Source organism: Dendrobates tinctorius, unplaced genomic scaffold (genome assembly GCF_039654945.1).
Source record: "Dendrobates tinctorius isolate UK_male_01 unplaced genomic scaffold, ASM3965494v1 ptg000384l, whole genome shotgun sequence".
NCBI lineage: Eukaryota > Metazoa > Chordata > Amphibia > Anura > Dendrobatidae > Dendrobates > Dendrobates tinctorius.
The window spans coordinates 3,379,078-3,401,304 of NW_027362050.1; the positions used below are offsets into that span (position 1 = coordinate 3,379,078).

General features: G+C 42.7%; 1 protein-coding gene across 3 annotated transcripts in view; it reads left to right on the plus strand.

Annotated features, from left to right (window-relative positions):
- The window catches only part of GAL (galanin and GMAP prepropeptide), a 70,838-nt gene that overhangs the window by 32,764 nt on the left and 15,847 nt on the right, over positions 1 to 22,227 (plus strand). For all 3 annotated transcript variants that reach the window (XM_073563205.1, XM_073563207.1, XM_073563206.1), the window contains 3 exons: positions 29 to 109; positions 9,147 to 9,201; positions 18,406 to 18,492. In XM_073563205.1, the coding sequence (XP_073419306.1) occupies positions 29 to 109; positions 9,147 to 9,201; positions 18,406 to 18,492 (223 nt within the window). The remainder of the gene's footprint in view (positions 1 to 28; positions 110 to 9,146; positions 9,202 to 18,405; positions 18,493 to 22,227) is intronic.

The following is a 22,227-nucleotide window of genomic DNA, read 5'->3' on the forward strand; positions in this document are numbered from 1 at the left end:
TTTGTTTCCTTTTACCATGTTCATCAAGATGGAAAAGTGCACAGGTCTCCTGTTCGTATCTTTAATATTGTGTGCCACTATCTCACAGACATTTGGACTAGTCTTAACTGTAAGTATATTTTCTAATATATTATTCACAAACCAAATAATAATTCTTCTCCTGACCCAAAGGAAGTGCCAATTAAATGCTTGAGGGCAGGGCATTATTAGGGTAAAGCATATTGTTATTTGCGATGACATAGATTTTTTATGTATGGCTAGGGTCAGGAATGTGCGTTGTAGAAAGGTCTTTCTTAATTGACGCAGCTTTTTACTTATGTGTGGCTATATTAGATGACAACTCTCCAGTTACTATAAGAAAGATATACCATTACCAATTAACCCTATATGTTTAGCATTGGTATTATAGAAGAAAGATCGTTCATTTAAAGGGGTTGTCCACTATTTGAATATTGATGACCCATGCTTAGTATAAGCCATCAATATCAGATCGGTGGGCGTCCAAAATCCAATACGTTATCACAACCATACGGCTGTTAGCAGTGTGCAAAACGTAACATCACAGCTCTGTACATTTCCTATTGAAATAAATTAGAGCGTGAATTGGAGAGTACGGCGCTGTGCTGTTCCAGCTCTGTAAACTGTTTACAGATGGTTGTGGGGGTGTTGGATTTTGGTCCACCATTGATCTTATAATCGACTTTGATGACGCTTCGTAAGGATAGATCATCAATATCTCAGTCGTTGACAACCCCTTTAAATGAATGAACTTTCCCCTATGATATCAAAGCTAAGGATGTGGAGTATCACCTTCAAATTTTGACCGGACATTTTTCAGATAAGATTAGAGATTACGGCACTACTTGGGCCACACTAAAAGTAGCGGTAGACAATAGCAAACATCAACTGACCAAGCCTCTCCCGAGTATGCAGACATTGTGCCAAATTACTGTCATGATTCCTGGAAGACAGTAATAATTAATAGAGATGATCAAATATTTTGAAATCAAAATCTGCCAAGTTTGATAAAATAAAAGAAAAAAAATTTGATTTGAAGCAAATTGATTTACCATAAATTGCAATATTGCAAAGCCTTGACTTGCCCTGAAAAGACTTGTGCAACAATCTGAGATCTCTTGTGGCGGAATCTAACCATTTTCAAGCTCTTTAATGTAAAGTAGCTTTAGTAATGTTAATGTGACCTCACCATAGACAGTGAGGCTAACCTAGTAGTAACCAATAGCCAATTTTACAAAACAACTCACTGACAGACTTTTCATGTTTTGTAAATTAAAATAAAAGTCCAAAAGTTATCTCTCTTAGTCATTTGTGATCAGGCTGACCATTCTGTGAAAAATACTGCCTCATACTGACTGTGTCACTGTCAGAGGTAACATTATCCTGCTGTAACTAAGATGAGTGATGCTCCATATATTCAATAATGCCCTCTGCTTCTCCCTAATATCCTTGCCAAGGGCAAAGGACATTTCTTGTATGAATTTGGTAGTACTACTGCCCAGACAGCTGTTACTAGTGGTAATAGGGTTGCTTCTGTGCTGCTCTTACATTCTTAGTCGTGGTATGGGTTTCAGTTTCTTTTATACCACACCATCCATCGCCAGTTTTTCTTTGACAAAACATTTTGTACAACATTATAATTAACTTTTGACAATCTTTTTCAACTCAAAATATTCAATATGTGACAAAAAATGGATATGACATTGACAATGAATAGTAAGGATTTTTTCAATTTTCACAGTGTCTAGAAAACTCATGGATCAGCTTAGTCTTTTTCTGCACTACCCTCATGGAATGAAGAAAATAGTTCATACACCGCGTGCAATTTACATTGTGCAAAATAATTGTCCCAAACTCTCTGACGTTTATATGTTAAACGCAAGAACTTTTAGTAAAGTGGGTTGTCCACATCTTAAGAATATCTGTAAATAGGGGTAAAATCTGTAAAATTGAGGTTAGTATCCTCAATAGTCAGAACCTCCCACTCCCGTCTCCAAGACTTTACACGTGCCGCGCCAATTCTTTGGAATGCACTTCCCAGGTCAATACGATTAGTCCCCAATCCCCACAATTTTAAGCGTGTCCTGAAAACGCATTTATTCAGACTGGCCTATCGCCTCAACACATTAACCTAATCTATCCCTGTGTGGCACAGCCAAAAGTTTTACCATAACCAGGTTCCCAGCATCATGTTCCCACATGCTTTATGCATCCATTAGCCCTCTGTGTCTGTACTGTTACACACTTAACATTATGGCTGGTCCATACAATCAGAGCAACTGTTACCACCCACCTTTCGTGTCTACCTCTTTCCTCATAGACTGTAAGCTTGCGAGCAGGGCCCTCACTCCTCTTGTTATTTGTTATAATCTACTGTATGTGATTATTGTTATGCTGTAATGTCTATTGTCTGTACAAATCCCCTCTGAAATGTAAAGTGCTGCGGAATATGTCGGCGCTATAAAAATAAAATTTATTATTATTATTATAAATATGTTCATCATATAAATTTATTGAGCTAATATACTTGGATTACCAATGGTGCCCTGATCTTGAGCTATCAGCATCATGCAGGGTTTCCGCAGCTGCATTTTTGGTTTCCTGCTCAACATAAGGGTGTATTTACTGTGTCGGCACATCATCAGAAAATATAATAATATAAATGGTAGTTGTTGTTTTCAGTAACTTGATTTCATTTGATGGACAACGTGCTGAATAGACAATCTGCTAATCATTTAACTTCTAAATTATGTTTTCTTACCCCCCAAAAAATCATTCCAAAATGTGGAACACTAGTCCCTTCTGTCTAATTTGTTGACCCTTTTATATAATTTGTCTGCTTCCTGCTGTCAAGAGTAATTCTTTCTAGCAGCAGAGACAAATAGACAATTTACAGGAAATGTGTGGTGTGGAGGCAGATTTTTATTATGCTACAGGAAGTGGGTGTGTCATTATCTCTACAGGAAGTGGAGGCAGATCGTTATTGCTCTACAAGAAATGGGGGTGTCATTATGTCTACAGGAAGTGGGTGTGTCATTAACTCTACAGGAAGTGGGGGCAGATCTTTATCGCTATACAGGAAGTGGGGTGTGTGATTCCCTCTACAGGAAGTGGGGGCAGGTCTTTATCGCTATACAGGAAGTGGGGTGTGTGATTCCCTCTACAGGAAGTGGGGGCAGGTCTTTATCGCTATACAGGAAGTGGGGGGTGTGATTCTCGCTACAGGAAGTGGGGGCAGGTCTTTATCGTTATACAGGAAGGGGGGGTGTCATTCCCTCTACAAGTAGTGGGGGTGTCATTATCTCTACAGGAAGTGGGGTCAGGTCTTTATCACTATACAGGAAATGGGGGTGTCATTATGTTTACAGTAAGTGGGGGTGTCATTATCTCTACAGGAAGTGGGGGCAGATCTTTATTGCTCTACAGGAAGGGGGTGTAATTATGTCTACAGGAAGTGAGGGTGTCATTATCTCTTCAGGAAGTGGGGCAGGTCATTATCGTTATACAGGAAGGGGGGGTGTCATTCCCTCTACAAGTAATGGGGGTGTCATTATCTCTACAGGAAGTGGGGTCAGGTCTTTATCACTATACAGGAAATGGGGGTGTCATTATGTTTACAGTAAGTGGGGGCAGATCTTTATTGCTCTACAGGAAGGGGGTGTAATTATGTCTACAGGAAGTGAGGGTGTCATTATCTCTTCAGGAAGTGGGGCAGGTCTTTATCGTTATATAGGAAGGGTGTCATGGTCACGTGTGTCTGGACGCAGATGTTACCGCAAGGCGAACCCATAACACACGTGACCCTGGATACAGCGCCTCCAGTGGCGAATTTAAATAATAAGGGGGAACCTGGGAAACATTAATAATGGTGGGCCCTGCGATAGGGAATTGGGACATGGAGACCTCCTGCACTCCCCTGAGCCAGTGTCCCTGCACTCCTCACATTCCCTATACAGGCTCCGCACCTGTCGCCACACGCGAACCTTAAACCCTTGCTCTCCCTGACCCTAAACCCTCACTAGGAAATTGGTCGGTGCAGAGACTAATCCCACCACTGCACTAGAGACACAAAAGGAAAGAAGACAATACAGGGGAAACACCACTTAGCTTTATGCTCTGTACTTATGCTCCTGCAACAGAGCCCCACCACCTGCGTGCGTATTCTCCTCCACCCGGATCCATCACCATCCTGGATCCTTCACCATAGTGCAGCCTTGGAGCAGAGTCCATCACCAGTTGCAGCAGTCCAGTCACAGAGTCCCAAGGATGAGTCAGCCTCTGCCAAGAATCTAAGCATGCTTGAGTCCAGCTCTCAGCAACCAAGTCGAGCATGCCGAGTGCAACTCTCTCCATAGTCGCCACTCCACCAAGCCATGCACGCACTTCCCGCCGACACCATAAACTGCGACTCCTCCACGCCATGCCAGCAATTCCTGCAGACACCATTAGCTGCCACTCGTCTCCTCTGGCTGACTGCGCAGGACTCCTCTTCAGCTCCATCCTTCCACCAGGCTCTCACAAACTCAGAATCAATGAATGAATATCACCAGCAGTGATTGCACACCCTGAGACTCATTTATAGAGCCCCACACCTGATTCATAATTACGTACATATTAAACCCAAACTATTGTGCGATACCACTAACCACCACCGGGGCAACTCAGAATGAATGACACATGTGATAATTCCAATGGCCACCGGGGGCAATCACGTCACCTTGCCAAAGGAAAAAACGTTCACTTTGTCCATTTAATCTGACAGATCCACGCCTGGATCATGACAAAGGGGGTGTCATTCTCTCTACAGGAAGTGAGGACGTGGTTTTATCTCTCTAATGGAAGTGGGTTCTTTGTCTCCCTGCTCCTGCTCTTCTATCTGTCAAACTCTAAACAGGCAAAACAGACAGGTGGGTTTTCAGTTCAGCGCAGGTAAACATGCATGCTGGGAGGAGAGAAGAAAGGACATTACAGCACCTCTAATGGTGGAGAAATGCAGATATTAGGCATTTCTTCTATAGGTAAAACAAAACTGGCTTTGGTAAACCTTTCTTTGTAAGGATAATATAGTTTGCAGAGGAACAGCATGGAGCAGCACATACATTGTCTTTTTAGTATGTCACATCTACTATATAATCATCTAATTCTGTCTGTAACGGAAATCTTGCATCGCTCATTAGTCGCGCCCGGCCGGCCGTGACCAATCAGCGACAGGCGCAGTCCGGCCGCGAATTGGCGCCGCATTCGATTGACGCACGCCACCGCTACCGTCGGGAGACCTGCGGCGCTAGTCGCTGATCTCCCGACGGTTGCTGCGGGTCATCTCCTGCCACACGGAGGTCAGTGGCGACGCAGCTGGGAGATGACCGGCGCAGCGCTCAATGTGCAGATGGTACCCAGGGTTCGGAGGAGAGGAGACTCTCCTCCAGGCCCTGGTTACCATAAACCTGTAAAAAATAGAATTAAAATAAAAAATAGTGATATACTCACCTTCCGACGGCCCCCCGGACTCTTTCACTACTCTCACCACGTGCCCGGCAACTTCCGGTCCCAGTAATGCTTTATGCGAAAGACCGCAGATGATGTTGCTCTCTCGCGAGAGTGACGTCATCTCCGGTCCTTCGCGCTAAGCATTACTGGGATCGGAAGATGCCTTAAGTGTGGACAGGAAATCTGGGGCCGTCGGAAGGTGAGTATATGGGTATGTGCACACGGTGTGGATTCTGCTGCGGATCCGCAGCGTTTCTGCAGCTGCGAGTCCGCAGCAGATTTAGGTGCGTTGTACAGTACCATAGTTTGGTAAACTGGAAAACGCTGTGCACATGCTGCGGATTTTTCCACGTGGTTTTGCTGTGATTTACAATCATCCATTATGAGGTGTGAAACCGCAGGGCAAAACCGCAGGCAAATCCGCAGATAAACCGCAGGACATTAGTCCTGTGGATTTATCTGTGGATTTTACTACAAAATCCGCACCGCCAAAAAACTCCGTATGCACATACCCTAACTCTCTGTTTGTAATGGAAATCCTGCATGCAGAGCACTGTGCCCTCCCAATGCGATAGCTTCGGGCCTCCATCTAGTATGAATATAAATATGTATATGTATGTGTATATATACACTCACTGGCCACTTTATTAGGTACACCTGTCCAACTGTGTGTTAAGACTTAATTTCTAATCAGCCAATCACATGGCGGCAACTCAGTGCATTTAGGCATGTAGACATGGTCAAGACAATCTCCTGCAGTTCAAACCGAGCATCAGTATGGGGAAGAAAGGTGATTTGAGTGCCTTTGAACGTGGCATGATTGTTGGTGCCAGAAGGGCTGGTCTGAGAATTTCAGAAACTGCTGATCTACTGGGATTTTCACGCACAACCATCTCTAGGGTTTACAGAGAATGGTCCGAAAAAGAAAAAAAATCCAGTGAGCGGCAGTTCTGTGGCCGGAAATGCCATGTTGATGCCAGAGGTCAGAGGAGAATGGGCAGACTGGTTCGAGCTGATAGAAAGGCAACATTGACTCAAATTGCCACCCGTTACAACCAAGGTAGGCAGAAGAGCATCTCTGAACGCACAGTGCGTCGAACTTTGAGGCAGATGGGCTACAGCAGCAGAAGACCACACTGGGTACCACTCCTCTCAGCTAAGAACAGGAAACTGAGGCTACAATTTGCACAAGCTCATCGAAATTGGACAGTAGAAGATTGGAAAAACGTTGCCTGGTCTGATGAGTCTCGATTTCTGCTGCGACATTCGGATGGTAGGGTCAGAATTTGGCGTAAACAACATGAAAGCATGGATCCATCCTGCCTTGTATCAACGGTTCAGGCTGGTGGTGGTGGTGTCATGGTGTGGGGAATTTTTTCTGGGCACTCTTTGGGCCCCTTGGTACCAATTGAGCATCGTTGCAACGCCACAGCCTACCTGAGTATTGTTGCTGACCATGTCCATCCCTTTATGACCACAATGTACCCAACATCTGATGGCTACTTTCAGCAGGATAATGCGCCATGTCATAAAGCTCGAATCATCTCAGATTGGTTTCTTGAACATGACAATGAGTTCACTGTACTCAAATGGCCTCCTCAGTCACCAGATCTCAATCCAATAGAGCATCTTTGGGATGTGGTGGAACGGGAGATTCGCATCAGGGATGTGCAGCCGACAAATCTGCGCCAACTGTGTGATGCCATCATGTCAATATGGTCCAAAATCTCTGAGGAATGCTTCCAGCACCTTGTTGAATCTCTGCCACGAAGAATTGAGGCAGTTCTGAAGGCAAAAGGGGGTCCAACCCCTTACTAGCATGGTGTACCTAATAAAGTGGCCAGTGAGTGTATATATATACAGTGGGGCAAAAAAGTATTTAGTCAGTCAGCAATAGTGCAAGTTCCACCACTTAAAAAGATGAGAGGCGTCTGTAATTTACATCATAGGTAGACCTCAACTATGGGAGACAAACTGAGAAAAAAAAATCCAGAAAATCACATTGTCTGGTTTTTTTTCATTTGATTTGCATATTATGGTGGAAAATAAGTATTTGGTCAGAAACAAAATTTCATCTCAATACTTTGTGATATATCCTTTGGCAATGACAGAGGTCAAACGTTTTCTGTAAGTCTTCACAAGGTTGCCACACACTGTTGTTGGTATGTTGGCCCATTCCTCCATGCAGATCTCCTCTAGAGCAGTGATGTTTTTGGCTTTTCGCTTGGCAACACGGACTTTCAACTCCCTCCAATGGTTTTCTATAGGGTTGAGATCTGGAGACTGGCTAGGCCACTCCAGGACCTTGAAATGCTTCTTACGAAGCCACTCCTTCGTTGCCCTGGCGGTGTGCTTTGGATCATTGTCATGTTGAAAGACCCAGCCACGTTTCATCTGCAATGCCCTTGCTGATGGAAGGAGGTTTGCACTCAAAATCTCACGATACATGGCCCCATTCATTCTTTCATGTACCCGGATCAGTCGTCCTGGCCCCTTTGCAGAGAAACAGCCCCAAAGCATGATGTTTCCAACACCATGCTTTACAGTAGGTATGGTGTTTGATGGATGCAACTCAGTATTCTTTTTCCTCCAAACACGACAAGTTGTGTTTCTACCAAACAGTTCCAGTTTGGTTTCATCAGACCATAGGACATTCTCCCAAAACTCCTCTGGATCATCCAAATGCTCTCTAGCAAACTTCAGATGGGCCCGGACATGTACAGGCTTAAGCAGTGGGACACGTCTGGCACTGCAGGATCTGAGTCCATGGTGGCGTAGTGTGTTACTTATGGTAGGCCTTGTTACATTGGTCCCAGCTATCTGCAGTTCATTCACTAGGTCCCCCCGCGTGGTTCTGGGATTTTTGCTCACCGTTCTTGTGATCATTCTGACCCCACAGGGTGGGATTTTGCGTGGAGCACCAGATCGAGGGAGATTATCAGTGGTCTTGTATGTCTTCCATTTTCTAATTATTGCTCCCACAGTTGATTTCTTCACTCCAAGCTGGTTGGCTATTGCAGATTCAGTCTTCCCAGCCTGGTGCAGGGCTACAATTTTGTTTCTGGTGTCCTTTGACAGCTCTTTGGTCTTCACCATAATGGAGTTTGGAGTCAGACTGTTTGAGGGTGTGCACAGGTGTCTTTTTATACTGATAACAAGTTTAAACAGGTGCCATTACTACAGGTAATGAGTGGAGGAAAGAGGAGACTCTTAAAGAAGAAGTTACAGGTCTGTGAGAGCCAGAAATCTTGTTTGCTTGTTTCTGACCAAATACTTATTTTCCACCATAATATGCAAATCAAATGAAAAAAAAACAGACAATGTGATTTTCTGGATTTTTTTTTCTCAGTTTGTCTCCCATAGTTGAGGTCTACCTATGATGTAAATTACAGACGCCTCTCATCTTTTTAAGTGGTGGAACTTGCACTATTGCTGACTGACTAAATACTTTTTTGCCCCACTGTATATGTAACAATAAACAAAGTAACCCATACTGAAGGTTGCCCAAACCTTTCTCAATTGGCTCATTTTATTAAGTGTGCTCACAAAGAGCATGAGACTGGATGCTATTTGGTATCAGGGTAAACTGAACAATCTATAAATCTCATTAAGCTTATTAGATAATTTGTTTGTTTTCACAGGGGAAAGAGAAACGTGGCTGGACATTGAATAGCGCTGGTTATCTTTTAGGACCACGTAAGTAGTACCATTATTTTACATTTTATACATTATTTTGGGACTGAAATGTACCATATATGTACTTGTTACTTTTTTTCACTGTCGAATGTCATTTTCCATTTTAAGCTGCAAAGAAGCTGGACACAAAATTGTAGCCTTCCATGATCAGTATAGCCCCGATATGTCCAATTTTAAAGGTCCCTGTACACACTAGATAAAAGTCAGTCTATCTAATGTGAATAGGGGTCTCCTGACTGTCCCCCTGACAGGTAATTTTGGGGGGGACATAAGGATCAAGTGTTTGAAATTCATCCTGAACATCCGAAGGAGAGATCAGCTGCTCATATAGAACATAGAAATGCTCGGTCGAGCGTTCCTGTGTATGGGAGAACTGGGTGAGATTGCAGTCGCTTGGCCAACAGGTATCAAGTGTGTATGGCCATTTTTTCTGCCTCCATAACTAGGCTATGAGTATGGGGCTCTTAAGACACAATTTCCTGGCTGTTGCTATGTACCAGTACTCACACAGATTTCATCAGATAGCTGATCTTGACTGTAGATTCCCGTATGAAGATTCCAGAAGGAATAATAATACAATTCAATACTGTGTGATGCCCAAATTGTGGGACATTACAGCTATCTTAAGATATATTGACATTTATCAGAGTTAGAAATATATTAGAAGTTGGCTTTATATCAAGTTTTGGTTTATATTGTAAGGTAGCGCTTATTGTTAGAGTTGGGTGACACTGACTTGGCAGCAGATTACCTAATAGGGTTAGGCACAGTTTTTTTCACATAACAGTCCAATTTGGTTTATTCAAACATCATAACCTGCTGTAGACCATGTTACACTTCAATGGCTTAACACATAGACCAGGACATTTACAGGTTATGGCTTTTCCTTGCTGTCCTTAAATACGCTCTACCTCTCTGTCCAGTGACCATGGGCAACCACACGTCAAACAGTTCATTAACGTTTATAGTAAAGTAACTTGGCACTCAACTGAATGATCCTTTTTGAAAATAAGTTTTTATTGTGGCAGTCACAAAGGACGTTTCGGCCTACAATTGGCCTTCGTCAGTCCGACTGCTGCAGATGATGAAGTTAAAAGTGGAGAATTATGTAAGATCCTATTACAAGGCAGTGATTTTGGAGGTTACTGCAATGACCAACTGTCTATAGCACGTGCAGTGCTCTGGTGAATCCGGAAGAAATTGGAACAGGCAATGGAGCTTAAGTCTCTAGGGGCTTTATGCCTGTAAGAGTTTATGCCTGGTGGGTATGGGTTAATATCTTTTGATACTTGAACCAATTAATCTTAGAGAAAAATAAATTTCTTATAATCCTAAGAGGTTAATGCCTGAGACGCTTTAACAGTCTTGTATCAGTAGATCAGGTTACATGAACACGTGTAGGTGTAGTCCCTAGGCGTATGGACCTGGGCACAGTATCCGCTGCTAGCCCTGGACTAGCAGCGGATACTGTGTCCAGGTCCATATGCCTAGGCACTACACCTGCACGTGTTCATGTAACCCATACCCACCAGGCATAAACTCTTACAGGCATAAAGCCCCTAGAGACTTAAGCTCCATTGCCTGTTCCAATTTCTTCCGGATTCACCAGAGCACTACACGTGCTATAGACAGTTGGTCATTGCAGTAACCTCCAAAATCACTGCCTTGTAATAGGATCTTATATAATTCTCCACTTTTAACTTCATCATCTGCAGCAGTCGGACTGACGAAGGCCAATTGTAGGCCGAAACATCCTTTGTGACTGCCACAATAAAAACTTATTTTCAAAAAGGATCATTCAGTTGAGTGCCAAGTTACTTTATTATTCACTTGGGTCTGGGTAACCTACTTGTGCACCTTGTAGTAGTGCCACGCTATACTTTACACCATTAACGTTTATAGGACCTCACAAGCACCAACAGTTATTTCCCCCTGTCCGGGGTTACCTCGCAGGAGCTCCTGCTCCAGATGCCGACTCTTTGGTAGTCCTCTCTCTCAGGGAAGCTGTCGAACTGGAATCACCATCCCGGACAATGCCTTGCTCACCAGGCCACCTGACAGTCCAGATCCACAGATGGACAGTAGCTCCTCCAATGCAGTGCCGTCACTGACTCTGCAAACACATGTGGCCTGTCTGTTTGCTATTCAGGACGTCCGTCCCCACTTTGGAACCATCCAACACACAGGCCTCATCGGGTGCTATTCAGGGATCCAACCCTCCTCCCAGGGTCTCCCAACACACCGGCCAACAGGTCCAGGGCCTCAGCAAGGTGCTATTCAGGACATTGGCCCCCTCCTGAGACCGTCCAACACTCACGCCTCACCAGGTCCAAGGTCGCAGCACGTGCTCCAGGGATCCGATCCTTCTCCCAGAATCTCCCAACACTGACCCTCCAGGACCTTGCACCCTGAAACATTCAGGTACACACTCTCTCTCCATGTGACCAGACATCAGGCACATTATATGGTACATAACCACACCCACAGGTGAGGTATGGATCACATGGTCATGACCTCACTACAGGTCCTATTCCACACACAGCCACACACATACAGGCTTTACATTGGGCGTTCAGACACATGCCCCTGGGTGGGTTTGTAGGTGACTGGTCCCACCCATCTCACCAAGTCACCTGGAAGCTTCCCTAATACACAGTAACAAACCCTCAGCAGCACCTCTGCTGATCAATACACGTTCCAGCTTCCATCACAAGGCACCCACCCTTGTGATACATATCAGCCATTTACAATCCTGCCGCTCACCATTTCCCCATCACAATAAAGGAAACGCCTGCATGCATGTCCTGTGAAGCCCATACAGCGCCCCCTAGTTGTCACAGGGGTCACTGCATCACAATATGCAATTTTATCCTTTAGATTGGGACATGTCATACCAGGACTCATGAAGCCCATAAAACTAGAGCTAGTCACTCCATCCTTATGTTTAATCTTTTTGGGGGTTCCAAAAATACCCTTTCTTCTCAATTATATGAACTGTATGTGTAATGACGACAGCAGAGGTTATAAAGAAATAGAGATGAACCTGTTCAGTATTTTGGGAGGGTGGCTCTTAGAAACATGAAGCAGAGAAGCTTTGAAGACTTGATGTCATGGCACCCCATCCAAGTTCCATTTTTCCCTATCTTGCCGGAATTACCGTATGCAGCTTGCACCTATAACTATGAACAATTCTATCAATGATAGCAAAAAGTGCCCAATAGGGATGAACCAACAAATCTGAGTTGAACTGAATGCTACAAAAATCTACATTTGCCAAAGTGTGGATTATTTTGTGATTCATTTATGTGTGGATTCAGCAAAATGGTGCCAACTGGCCGCCATTTTTCTGCACCAGAGTGGGCCATTAAAAGCTTAGAAAAAATAAAAATTCTTTATACTCACTATACCCCTCACCTTTTCAGCCCTTCCAATCAGTGGCGTAGCTAGAGTCTGATGGGCCCCAATGCAAGATTTTTACTGTGCTTCCCCATCCTGATTATATATATATATCCTCCATCCTGGTATATATGTTCCTTATTCTAGTATATGCCCCTTATCTTGGGCCCCATTCTATTATATATATGCCCCCATTCCTGGGCCCCATCTTGGTATACTGTATATATCCCTGGTATATGTCTCCAGCTCTGCTGCTGTTTTTTAATGTGTAGAAAAAAAAATAAACAACTATACTCACCACGGGAGTACATAGAAGTCATGGGGCCCCATTACAGAAGTCTAATGCACTCCCCATAGTCCTCCATATAGTATAATGCACCACCTCATAGTCCTTCATATAGTATAATGCACTCCCATAGTCCTCCATATAGTATAATGCACCCCCTCAGTCCTTCATATAGTATAATGCACTCCCATAGTCCTCCATATAGTATAATGCACTCTGTTATGAATGGGTCACCGAGGAGAAAAAAGCAAAACAAGCTAAGTCACAGAAAACCAGAGAGGTTGGTAACTATGCAGATTCCTGATCCTACCACACAACTAGCAGCAGCCGTGGAGCGTACCTACGATGTTCCTAGACGCTTCGTCACAGCCGGAGGACTAAATAAGCCTGAAGCATGAAAAGGGGAAAACTAACTGCCCCAGAGCAGACCCCAAAGGAAAGACAGCCCCCACACATGTATTGATGGTGAAACAAGATGAAAGCACAAAGGCAGGAAAATAGGCTGAGCAAACGATGGGGCCCAAACTAACTAGAAAGGAAAGGAAAGACACCGTCTGCAACCTGCAAAAAACCCTACGAAAATAATGTCCACCACTTCTAATAGCAAAATTAACCCTGAAGTCACTAGACTTCTCCCACTATATCAGCATTCTGAAATATTCTGAGACAGAGCAAAAAGAGGCCAAACTAGTAAGGGACAAAAAGCAAATTGGCAAATACAGATAAATAAGAGTGGAAATTCAGCGTAGCCCCAGCCGGGGCTGACTGACCACACAAAAAACTGAATAGACCAACAAAATCAAGTGTGAACATTAGCAGAAAAACTTAGCTTTAGATGACTGGAACAGCGCTGAAAACCAAGAGCTGACAAGCCAGAAGGAATCACCAGCAACTGAATAGGGTGTCAGCTGTCTTAAATCCAGTCTGAGATTCCTGAGGTCCAATCGTCATCCTCATTATCAGGTGGCAGTTCTCTACTTATTAAATCAGCCTCACTACCTCCTGTTACCACCAGAGGATGTCTGGAAGGAGAACTCGCAACTGGTGAACCAGAGAATGAACTCACAACAGCACTCCCATAGTCCTCCATATAGTATAATGCACAGCCCATAGTATTGTTAGAGTATACTGTGCTGTGCCCCCCATAGTCCTTCATATAGTATACTGCATGGGTCTGTATGGGTAATGGACTCTTGCAGACACACCTGTCCATGGAGTCCCTAAATACTGCCAAATATGCATGAATAATGACCAGCCATCAATTCTCACTACCACACTGGCTAAAAAAAAACAAACCCTCTGACTTTTGGGCTCTGTGTGCTGTCCTTTACTATAGGAAGTGCTGAAACATTTTAATATACGTAGCATGTCAGGACTAGTGATGAGCGAACGTGCTGGAATAAGTTGTTATCCGAGCATGCTCGGGTGGTAAGCGAGAGACTTCGGCATGCTTGAAAACTATGTTCCAGTCCCCACTGCTGCTTGTCTTGCAGCTCTTCGACAACCACAACACATATAGGGATTTTTCCTGTTTGTCTAGTGGGTCGCCCTCCCAGGGCTGTGGGGTACTCGGTACCGGGCCGGTGTCATAGGGATGTGTCACAGCAGCGGTGACCCGGTCCGTGGCCCTGGGCGCCCAAGTAATGGGGGAGATTGTATGGTGGAATGTGTTGATTAAATGAATAGTTCGTGACGTCACCTGTGGTGTTCGGCAAGTGAGATGTTAAGCCGACGCTGCATGCAGATCCACTGGGACTGATGGTATGGTGCAGCAAAGATGTAAAAGCTCCCCACAGGTGAAGCTGTAGTCCCAGGGCCGTGTAGATGTGGTTGACACGGGGATGTAGCAGTGCCGGAAGGGTAGGAAGCAGACAAAGACACAGCAGGGTGCAATTGCTGTACCTTTACTTGATAAATGCAGTCCAGGGTCCTAATTACAGATGGTACCGGAGCAGGCTAGCCTGGAAGCAGCTCAGGATTCTCTCTCAGCAGATGGGCTGTGCAGTCTCCTTCTTAGCGCTTATTTGAGTGAAGTACTCCTAGTACTGAGTTACACTGAAGTTCCTCCTAATTCTCTTCTACTAGCACTCCTCGTATGGCAGACAGCTGTAGCCACTATTCCCCTCTTGGCTCACTCCGTGCTGTTGTGCCTCCGAGTCTTAGATGGGGGTAGGGCATTTACAGCCTCCTACTCCTCTGGTGTCTGTTGCAGGACCATTAGTATCTGTACAACCGTGGAGACCAGGCTCCAGTTCATGCGTTCTCACTGGAGATGAGCCTTTCCTCTCCGCGCTTCTCCCTCACGTCTGCACACTTCAACCTCCTCACACTAACTGACCACTCCTTCCTCTTGGCCCTCAGAGAGCACTCCTCCCTTCAATTCCGGTTCAGAGTCCCCCCTGCTGGCCTGGAGTGGAACTGTGTTGTATGTATAGGTTAACTGCGAGAGAGACCCTTCACTGCTTCCAAGCCTTGCATTACCCTCCCTGGAGGAAGGCAAAGCCACTGTGGCAGCCATACTCCTGGGGGCGCCACATCTAGCAATCCCCGCATGTGTTGTGGCTGTCAAACAGCTGCGAGACATTCAGCCGCGGGGACTTGAACATATATTTTGAGCATGCCGAAGACACTCCATTAGCACCCGAGCATGGATAACACCTTATCTGACCATGTTTGCTCATCACTAATCAGGACATGATAGGAAATGCCATGCAGTATATTCTGCTGTGCACTTAGATAGTGACATATGGACGACGTAAAAAAAACAAAAATCAGGGTTAAAATTGCAGAATTGTCCCTTATAAATGGCCTAGGACTTTATTTCTCTGTTTCATGTCACTACATTGAATCTCCGGCAGTGATTCTGCGCTCGTTTTAATTATCGGGATGAAAGTGGCGTAATGTGGGTCTGTTACTGCCATATGCCAGCTCGGTTAGACTGGCTCATAGCCATCATCCTTTATTTCAGGTCGTATTGATCATCTTTTACTGGTTAAGAAATTTCCCATTGCAATGGGAAGACAAGTGTTCCCCGGGGAATGTAAGCCGGTTAGGACATGGCCATATTTATGTGAGCGTACCTATGAAATGACTAATCCATAAAATTCAAAACCTGAATAGAAGATAATAAAATATTTAAACTTACTTTACATCAAACCTGGAAAGACCCTTTTACCTCTAATAATTCCCAATGAGAAGGCTATTAGAGGGGGAAAAGTATATCTTTATTCCATTTTTATAAAATGTAGAAAATGTATCTTAAATCCGTAACTGTAAAATGGGCAATTTTCAAAAAGTAAAAATAACAACAAAAAAAAAACATTAAAAAGAGGCATAAAATCTGCAGAAATTGTGTGGATTTTGGTGCAGAATTTTCTACTCATTTGATGCTTTGGATAAAACAAAAGAAATATTCTGTACTAATCTCCTCTGCTGTTTCTGTGGCTCTTTTTCCTGGTGCTCCAACAGTCTGAACCCGCCAGGGGAGGTGAGTATAGTGGGGGTAGGTTTTAATTTTCAATTTTGCTATTTTCTTTTTAAGAGATGCAGACGTTATGGTAGTAAACTTCTAAATCCTCAATAATTGTTTTTGGGGTATGTGGGATTTTTTATTTTCCCCAAGAACTCATTGGCTGTGTGCACATGACTTCTTTCTCAGGCTGATTTTGCTGAGGATACCCCCTGAAAAGCCCATGAAAAAATGTTCGAAAGAATGAACATTTGTATTTCTATGTAAAAACAACTCACACTTCTTATGTTCGGGCTTTCGAATGTTATATAAGTACTTCAGGTTTCTAAAAACGACAATGGTGTTTTCCGCTCGGAATGTTTTGTAGTTTACAGTACAAGTCAATGGGAAAGCTCAAAAGAGGCTAGGAAGACGACTGGATGTTTTTTACAGTGTTTTGCCATAGTTTTTGCTTAAGAAATCTCTACTGGTTTATTCATTATTCAATGGAGTGAAAAAAGTAACTAGAAAACAACAGTAAAGAAAAACTTCTCTAATGAGAAGTGAAGAGTGAACCGGCAAAAGAGCGCACTGTCAGTGCATATTGTAAGAAGAACAGAGATCAGCCATGTCCCTAAAAATGATATCTGTTTTTAGGGTGGGGCTGGTGTCTGCTTTTCCTGGTAACTAAGTTCTCTCCTTACAACAATGCACACTGACATTACACTCTCTTACAGGCTCATCACTTCTCATTAGAGCCAGTGAGGGAGCGCATTGTCACTGTGCATTGAAGGTAATATCGCACAGTGACAAGTAAGCTCGTGCTGAGCACACATTGGAATTGACAACAGATGCATGTTCAGTACAGAAGGGACTAGCCCAGCCCCTGAAATGGACGTCACTGATAACGTTTTGTTTCAGGGTGGGGACAGAGGCTATGGCAGTGACCGCAGTCACTGCCCCCTGATGAAGTCCCGTTTGAGCATCCCGGCATGCACAGGAGATTCTCAAACAAAGCACCATAAAAATGGGAGGTAGGTGAAATCATATATATAAAGCCATTAGACAGAGAACGCTAGAGACTTTTTAATTAAAGTATATTGTCAAAGAGATTAGATTATTACATTATATAGATCGACATTTAGAATTAAAAATCAATATTAGCTTTGGACCACCCCTTTAACCTTGCTTCTGTGTATGCACAGTATGATGCCCCTCACAGTTCCCCCATACAGTATGATGGCCCCACACAAGCATCACATCCCTGCTGTTACTTGCCTCTGCTGCTATTTTAGGTAGTGTGCCTGAAGGACCTATCAAGAACCTCAGGTCATGTGACATAATCTGATCATGTGACCTGAATATTTTTGTACGACCTTGAGTTTCTAGGAATGGTGAAGCAGTGATCTGTCGGCTCCTTGCTCCAGCATTATATTCCACTTTATTTGTGTACTGATCACACAGATGCAGTTGATGTTTGGGACATAACCCCCCTACCTCCGGGGACAGGTCCTCAAATATGGGACTGTTGTACAGGGACCACGATGGTTAGGAGGTATGGTCATGTATAAAGGATTTCCTTGAAGCTTATTTTTTCCCCAAGAGTATACAATGACAGTCTATTTATAAGGCAGGTAATGAAAGTGTGATTGGTGTAAGTCCCACCCCTGAGGAACTCCACAATTACCAAATCTATGGATTTTGTGTCTGATACTGCAGATCAGCCCCATTCACCTGAAGAAAGCTGAGCTTCAGTCTATGCAGCCTCCATAAACATTCAGTGTTTGAGCGGACATTCATCTTATCCTAACAAATAATACTTTTTTTTACATTTACAGATCTGTGCCTTCTCTTGTAGCAATATTGTGCATTCCAACCATTTACCCGTATACTGTCAATTATCTTGTTTCATAAAGCAATTCCTATCAGTTGCTTGTGCATCTTTATAGCCTGTGTCCTATTTATTATATTGCAGAAATGATTCATTATATTTATATCTTATGTTTATAAAAAGACATGACAAATCCATTAAGAAACCGTCCAAAGTAACAGCAACTATTGATTTATTTGCCAGATGCCGTAGATAATCACAGATCTTTTAATGACAAACATGGATTAGCCGGGAAACGAGAGCTCCAGCCAGAAGAGGATGTAAAGTCAGGTAATGTGCGCTGTCATTATATGGTCACAGATTGGTTCACGATAACTAATTACTGCCACCTAGTGACTGCCAATAAAACTGCATCACCCACAATTCTGCATTAATAAAAGGAATGTAAATGTGTATTTTCCTTGGAGAAAATCTGGATTTAGTTGTATATTATTATAATAATGTTGAATTTACTTTTCTTGTAATGATTACACCAAATTTTAGCCATGATATAATATTTCATAAATGCATGATCAAAATGAAAATGCTACATAATAATTACTAGTTAATATTTTATTATATATTTTATTATATTGGGACAAAAATAATATAAAGTAATAATAATAAAAATATGTACATATATATACACTGAGAAAAACTGAAACCAATATTATTATTATTAATAATAATAATGAAAAACTAAAACCTAATATTAATAATGTTAATATTAATAAAAATACAATTATATTGAGAAAAACATGAAACATATTATTAAGTATAATAATATTGATAAAAAAAGAATATTAAGAATAATTATTAAGTATAATAATATTGATACAAAAATAATATTAAGAATAATTATTAAGTATAATAATATTGATAAAAATACAATTTATATTAATAATAATACAAATGTACTAATCATAAGTATTTATGCTAATATTAATAAAAAATACAATTACCGTATATTGAGAAAAACCTGAAACTTCTTGTTATGAAATACAATAATATTGATAACAAATGAAAATTAACATTAATAATGTAATAATGTCTGTAAAGCGCTGTGGAATTAATGGCGTTATACAAATGAGTAAAATTATTAATAATGAGATAATAATAATTCTAATAATTATTATAAAAACCTATATTGAGAAAAACTGAAACTGATGGAAAACTCATTAATTTCATTTTATGGAAAATACCTTTAGAGAGACACCATATAAATGCACAGTGTCTACGGCTTAGTAATATACAGCATTGCTTTGTGTATGAGCCCCAATAAACCAGCAATAATAATGACATTTTTGTCTATGTGAATGATATAAGACAATTTTTTTGTTCTGTAAGAGACAGCATTAGTGAAGGATCACTTTAATTGCCCACCAGTCCTCAAGGAGGACCTGTCACAGGTCAAAAGTGACCAGTTTCTATTCCAGCTGCTCCCAAGTATTCTTTTTTTTTATCATAAATCCACCATATGGTCCCAGAAATAACAGCCTTCTTATTTAGTGTGCCCTCAGTATGATAACTTGTATGGCATTTGACAACGGGGTGTTACTCACAGGACAATTATGCAGACACCTCCCCAGAGGAGCATGTGAGCCATGCCCCCTCAATAAAGACTCATAACAATTAGCATATTGGGTGCAGTAAATATAAAGCCCCTCATTTCTAAAGGCGCATGTCGGACCTAAAAAAAAAACGACCTGGGGAGGATGAATGAACTAGAGTTTGTTTTTCTTAAACTACCTGTAGCCAGGGGACAGGGGTTTTCCAGTTTCTGAAACTCCTTTAATACTATATTTCTGGCTTATAGCAGTCACCAATAGAGGGAGCTTACAGACCTACTGCATACATTTCTATGGGAAACTCAACAATATAATGCAAAGCTTCTATGCTCCCCCCCCAATGGCAGCAATACATCACCGTTATAAATCTATTAAAGGGAATCTGTTACCAATTACTTGCTACCCCATCTCAAGTACCATTATGTAGGGACAGAGACACTGATTCCAGCAAATTGTCACTTACTGGGCTGCTTGCTGCAGTATTGATAAAATCCCTGATTTATCAGCTGCAGATCTACCAGTTCTCTGAACCAAGTATTTGAAATGTAATCTGAGAGCAGCATGATGTAGGGGCTTCGACCCTGATTCTACCAACATTCTCTTACTGGTCTGCATGCTGTCATTTTTATACAATCCCTGTTTTCTCTGCTATAGATCTAGCAGAGCTTGGAATGCTGAGGTCTGTGTAACCCCGCTCACACCTCTAATTGGCAGCTTACTGTGCATTGTCAGAAAGCTGCCAATCAGTGTGGGACGGCGGGATTACACCAAGCAGGGGGACAACATGACAGATTTACTTGTCCTCTAGAGATAATATCATTATTTTAAAATTACAGCAAGCAGCCCAGTAAGTGAAACATCAGTGGACTCAGGGTCTCTGTCTCTACATCATGCTGCTCTTAGATTAGGCTGGCAAAAACCTGCTGACAGATTCCTTTAAAAGGCGGATATTCAGTCTTTGGCTACATAGAGAGACATTAATCTCTCTATATATACATATATATATATATATATATATATATATATATATATATATATATATACACTCACTGGCCACTTTATTAGGTACACCATGCTAGTAACGGGTTGGACCCCCTTTTGCCTTCAGAACTGCCTCAATTCTTCGTGGCAGAGATTCAACAAGGTGCTGGAAGCATTCCTCAGAGATTTTGGACCATATTGACATGATGGCATCACACAGTTGGCGCAGATTTGTCGGCTGCACATCCCTGATGCGAATCTCCCGTTCCACCACATCCCAAAGATGCTCTATTGGATTGAGATCTGGTGACTGAGGAGGCCATTTGAGTACAGTGAACTCATTGTCATGTTCAAGAAACCAATCTGAGATGATTCGAGCTTTATGACATGGCGCATTATCCTGCTGAAAGTAGCCATCAGATGTTGGGTACATTGTGGTCATAAAGGGATGGACATGGTCAGCAACAATACTCAGGTAGGCTGTGGCGTTGCAACGATGCTCAATTGGTACCAAGGGGCCCAAAGAGTGCCAAGAAAAAATTCCCCACACCATGACACCACCACCACCAGCCTGAACCGTTGATACAAGGCAGGATGGATCCATGCTTTCATGTTGTTTACGCCAAATTCTGACCCTACCATCCGAATGTCGCAGCAGAAATCGAGACTCATCAGACCAGGCAACGTTTTTCCAATCTTCTACTGTCCAATTTCGATGAGCTTGTGCAAATTGTAGCCTCAGTTTCCTGTTCTTAGCTGAGAGGAGTGGTACCCGGTGTGGTCTTCTGCTGCTGTAGCCCATCTGCCTCAAAGTTCGACGCACTGTGCGTTCAGAGATGCTCTTCTGCCTACCTTGGTTGTAACGGGTGGCAATTTGAGTCACTGTTGCCTTTCTATCAGCTCGAACCAGTCTGCCCATTCTCCTCTGACCTCTGGCATCAACAAGGCATTTCCGGCCACAGAACTGCCGCTCACTGGATTTTTTTTCTTTTTCGGACCATTCTCTGTAAACCCTAGAGATGGTTGTGCGTGAAAATCCCAGTAGATCAGCAGTTTCTGAAATTCTCAGACCAGCCCTTCTGGCACCAACAATCATGCCACGTTCAAAGGCACTCAAATCACCTTTCTTCCCCATACTGATGCTCGGTTTGAACTGCAGGAGATTGTCTTGACCATGTCTACATGCCTAAATGCACTGAGTTGCCGCCATGTGATTGGCTGATTAGAAATTAAGTCTTAACACACAGTTGGACAGGTGTACCTAATAAAGTGGCCAGTGAGTGTATATATATATATTTTTATGACGATTATAATCCATATTCCCTCTCGTTTCCTATTGTTTTACTGCAGTATCAGATTATTACTCTACGTCCGGCACCAGTATGACACCAGTGCTCCCTAATATGAAGCCCCATCCCAGCATACATAGTCTTAAAGAAAGTTGGAGCCAAGTTAATGGTTATTGCCATTTAAACAT